At 49.3% G+C, this 5,212-nt stretch overlaps 1 protein-coding gene across 1 annotated transcript in view; it reads left to right on the top strand.

Annotated features, from left to right (window-relative positions):
- The first annotated feature begins 2,428 nt into the window (after nt 1-2,428).
- Nucleotides 2,429-5,212, top strand: part of Ifngr2 (interferon gamma receptor 2) — an 18,669-nt gene continuing 15,885 nt past the window's right edge. The window contains exon 1 of the mRNA XM_021184980.2: nt 2,429-2,601. Coding sequence (XP_021040639.1) covers nt 2,532-2,601 — 70 coding nt within the window. The 5' untranslated portion in view covers nt 2,429-2,531. The remainder of the gene's footprint in view (nt 2,602-5,212) is intronic.

Raw genomic sequence — 5,212 nt, forward strand, 5'->3', positions numbered from 1 at the left:
CCCCTTGGTCTTGCAAACTTTATATGCCCCAATACAGGGGAACCCCAGGGCCAAGATGTGGGAGTGGGTGGGTAGGAGAGCGGGGGTGGGGGTGGGGGGAGGGTATGGGGGACTTTTGGGATAGCATTTGAAATGTAAATGAAGAAAATATCTAATAAAAAATTGGAAAAAATAATTGTTGGCTTACAATGTTCATTTGGGGCTGGAGAGATGGCTTAGCAGTTAAGAGCACTGACTGCTCTTCGAAGGTCCTGAATTCAAATCCCAGCAACCACATGGTGGCTCACAACCATCCATAATGAGATCTGATATCCTCTTCTGGGGTGTCTGAAGACAGCTACAGTGTACTTACATATAATAAATAAATCTTTAAAAGAGAGGGAAAAAAAAGAAAGAAACTTTGTTTGTTTTCACTTCACAACTACTGTTGCTCTACCTAAGCTATAAAACATGGCATTTCTCAAGACTCTCATAGCTACCCGACACTTCCCTATGTGAGAAGTGTGTCAGATAGAAACTTCCAGAGGAAAGACACAGAAGCCTTCTCAAAGTGGCTAAAATCTCCTACTCTGCAGAGCTCCAGGGACTGGAGACTGGCTCAGCAGTTAAGATGGCCTGATGCTCTTGCAAAGGCCCAGGATTCCAGCACCTCACAGCCATATGTAACTTCACTTCCTGGGAGGTGATAACCTCCACAGGGCCCTGCACACACATACACACACACACACACACACACATATAAATATTTTTGAAAGCATTGTGATTGTGTGCATGCAGTGCTGGGACCAGTCTTTGCTCTCATGGTTTTGGAAGATGCAAATAAAGCACCCTAAGGTTTAATCTTTTGCTGTGTCCACAATAAGCCTACCTCCAAAGGGGAGAAACAATGGGGAGGTAAGAGAGAGAGAACACAGAAATGGTGGCACACTGGCACAATCAAAGCAGGTGCTCAGAGGGACAGACAGAGCCAGGAGTGCTATACACACAGGAAATGCCAGACCCGAGTTCCTGTTATCTTCTGCTGCCAGCTGCCAGATCTCAACAGATGGCCCAGCTATCAACGACATCAGGGTTTCTCTAGGCAGGAAGGGCAAGAGAGTGGATGCCAGCACCTAGCTGGCCTTGCCCTGGCAAAGTTGCCTTGGAGAAAGGAGAGAAACGCTTGTCTTTGGGGGGTTGTATGCTTGAGACATGGGGGACAGAGCCAAGGAATATGCCCTTAGCACTGTGCTGAGGGAGGGAGATTCTAGAGAGGGGTGTGGTAGGGAGTTGGGTGGGGCAGTAGTAGCACTTCCTTTAAAGGCTTACCATTTGGGGTCAAGACCACAGGCTGAAGAGCTTAGTGGTCACAGGTCCTTCATGGATTTAGCTGAGTCCTTTTCCTTACCCTGTCTCATAAAAATAAAACATGCCGGGGGCAGGGCACGGGGCGCTCAGAGGGGTATACTTATAATCCACAGCCTGTGTGGTTAGGTTTTCCCTCCTCTGCCGTTTTCAACACGTCCTGTTGAAAAGGATCCCCACAGCCCTCCTCTTCTCCTTGGCATGTAAGTACATTTCTGTGTCTTGAAATTCTCAAGGCAAAGTTCAAATTTTTGCTAGATAATTTCATCACGTATTTTTATAACAGGCCAACTTCTGGAGCCACAGGCACAAGGGAAGGGTTTGGGGGCCCACGACTAACCCCTGAGAGGTAGAGATGTGAGGATCTGAAGTTCAAGGCCAGCTTCAACTACAGTTTAAAGTCGACTCTAGCTTCCTAAGACGGAGGCCTCGGCGGTTAGGAGCAATAGCTGCGGTTTCCCCATGACCCCTTTCTTTGACTCTTGTCTCCCTCTAACCATTCCTTTCGTTGCCCCTTTTTTTGTGGCCGAGGTGTGAACGTCTCTGCCAACAGGCTGGCCACTGGGGAAGGCTCAGGCTGGGAGCCTATCCCTACCCTGCTCTGGGGTCACTTCCTTGTAGCTTCACAGCCACAGGGGGCCAAACCCACAGACTATTAAGCAACCAGTGAAGTTCCTCTAGCTTTTCTTCCTCTGTGACACCACGGCCTAGAGGGTCCTCTCTGCTATACCCTTAAGTAGCCCTGTGCTTAAAAGGGTTCAAAGCTTAGCACGATCTTTCCGGCCGGTCATTAAAGAGAACAGAATTCAAAATAAATGGGTACTTAAATCGTGCATGGCGGGAGTCCGAGGTGGGGTGGGGTAGGGTGGGGATGGGTGTCCACGGGTCTCTCCAGAAGGATGGTACTAGAGATCTCTGGCCACGCATTGGAGGTCGGCTCGGCGAGGTGTGGCCGGGGTCACCGGGGCTGTGTGCTGGGCTGCGGGGGCCGCGGTTCCCGGGAACACCGGGGAAAGTCCCACGGGCCGGGCGGGGGCGGGGCCGGGCGCGGTGGGGGCGGGGCGGGACGCAGGCGGGGCGAGGCGGCTCTGCGGCTAGGCTGGGAAGAGGCGGGCGCTCCGCTCGCCATGGCCGCTGCGGTGCGAGTCTGAGCGGCGTCCACTCCGCGGTCCCGGGCCGCCCGGGCCATGCGGCCTCTGCCACTGTGGCTGCCGTCGCTGCTGCTCTGTGGACTCGGTGCCGCGGCGTCCTCGCCAGGTAAGCGCGACCCAGGAGACTTCCCCCCCAACCCCCGACTCCTCGGGCTCTCCCGAGTGTCGCGTCCGCGCGTGGTTGGCTCCGAGAGCTTGCACCCGGCGCAGGGTGGGGTTCTGCAGTCGTTCCCGATCTGCGGGTGACCGCGATCGGACGGGGGACCGACCAGGAGGAATCTGCAAGAGGGAGCTGCAGTGAGTGTGGCGTGGACCGCGGGGAATTCCAGGCCTGGAGGTGGAGAGCCCAGTTCGTCTTTGGCTCCTTGGTGCCAGGGAGATCAGCTGAAGGGCAGGACCAGTATTTGTCTGGGCAGCCTATAAAATCCTCGTACTCAGTTCCTCAGGATCTTATAGATGGGGAGCAGAAATGCCTGTGTCCCCTCCAGTGTATGGGGACAGAAGGTCAGCTGAGGCACACTTTTAATCACAGCTCTACCCTACTCCGCCCACACAGCCCTTTACCGGGGGTTCAACTTCCCACTTTTGTCACCAACCTGACTGTATTTATGAGCCAGTCATCAAAACCAACAAAAGAAAGACATCACTGACCAACAACATTCTTCCTACGTGATTATATTTTGCTGGGTTCTTTCCCGTGCAGAGATCATATCAAAGCTTGGATATCTGGAGTCTACGGTGGGAGTGGGGTGCACTCTTGTGAAAACACAGAACTCAGGATGAGAAAAAAAGGGTCCTGAAGTTTCTGGACGGGCGGGCCAGCTTGGGTTACACAGTGGGTCTTGCTGTTGTTGTTTTTTTTTGTTTGTTTGTTTTTTTAAAGTTTGGCCATTAGTTAAATAAGCCTACGAAATGGGACGTTCCCTCCCATTGGAAGTGGTGCTGAGGAGTTAGTTTGTCCTCTGTCAGCATCCCTGCAAAGGCCCTTAAGTTCCCTTTCTCCTGAAGGGCAGAGGTGCACAGGAGGATGTATGGGTTACGCAGTTAACTTGTTCTCCTGGAGTCAGACAAATACTTTAAACCCTGACTCTGATGTTCCCCATTTTGCCTTGAGCAATCTGTGTCTGCCACACCCACACACACACACAGGTCTCCTTTGGAGGAGAGCCTGCGATTGTCTGAGATGTCTGTGAACTATGTGTTCAGAAGTTGATAGACACATTTAGAAACTTTACAACAGACATTTTTCTAATGATTAACTTTTATTATGCTCCAGAAAGGTCGTGGTCTGTGGCTCATTAACAACAAATTGGATCCTTAAATATTTTGAAAATGGTAGCCTTTTGTAAATGTCTTAGACTCTCATGCCACTCTTAACGCGAAATTTTCACACTTTTTTTTTTTTTAAAGAAAAGCCTTACTAGGATATGTTTAAAAGAAACCCTTTTAGTCACAGTGCAGAGTGAAAATATTGACATTGTTCTTGCGGCCAACAGGTAATGAGAAGATTCCCATAACTGTTCCATAGGTTATGAATATCCCTCAGGAATCATAAAATTGCTTTTAACAACATATGCATGTTTTGCCTGCATGTCTATGTATGTCTATGCACCACTTGAGTTCCTGGTGCCTACGGAAGCCAAAAGAGGCCATCAGATCTCCCAGAACTGGAGCTATAAATAGTTGTGAGCTGCCCTGCTGGGGCTAGAACTCTAATAGAGTAGCAAGTGCCCTAACCACTGGGCCATCTCACAGCCCCCGGAAACAAGGCTCCAGGGAGTCAAGGCTAGCACATCAATACTGTACCCCAAACAGGCTGGAGTTACTCTCTGTTGCTTTGTTATGTGGCAGCCATTTGCTGTAGATCAGAAAAATAAAACAAAACAAGAAAAAATAATTGATAGCATGAGACTCTTTAGTTATTCAGTTTCCTGCACAGAAGGATCAAGGCTTCTGCTTGTAGCCATGGCTGCTGATTGTACTGTGGAGTAGCCGTGTGTGAGTGTGTACGTGTATGTGTGTGTCTGTGTGCATGTGTGTCTCTCTGTATGTAACTCTATGTGTATGGGTGTCTCTATGTGTCTGTGTGTGTATGTGTGTGCATGTGTGTCTCTGTGTGTAACTCTGTGTGTCTCTATGTATCTGTGTATGTGTGTCTGTGTGTGTATGTGTGTATGTGTGTCTCTGTGTGTGTGTAACTGTGTGTGTGTGTCTATGTGTCTGTGAGTGTATATGTGTGTGTGTCTCTGTGTGTAACTCTGTGTGTGTGTCTGTGTGTGTGTGTCTATGTATCTGTGTATTTGTGTCTTTGTGTGTATGTGTGCATGTGTGTCTCTGTGTGTGTGTAACTGTGTGTGTGTCTATGTGTCTGTGAGTGTATATGTGTGTGTGTGTCTGTGTGTAACTCTGTGTGTGTGTCTCTATGTGTCTGTGTGTGTCTGTGTGTCTGTGTGTATAACTCTGTGTGTATGTGTGTGTCTGTGTCTGTGTGTGTGTCTATGTATCTGTGTATGTGTGTATGTGTGTGTTTGAAGGAATGTCCAAACCAATGGGTGTTAGGGAATTTCCTATTTGGCTGTTGTCTCTTCAAGTGGAACTGTCTTGTAATTGGATAGGTGATAATCCTAGCTCCCTTTTATTGAGACAAGCTGATAAGGGCTGTGTGTATATTCTCTCTCTCTCTCTCTCTCTCTCTCTCTCTCTCTCTCTCTCTCTCC

This window comes from Mus caroli, chromosome 16 (genome assembly GCF_900094665.2).
Source record: "Mus caroli chromosome 16, CAROLI_EIJ_v1.1, whole genome shotgun sequence".
In the NCBI taxonomy this organism is placed as follows: domain Eukaryota; kingdom Metazoa; phylum Chordata; class Mammalia; order Rodentia; family Muridae; genus Mus; species Mus caroli.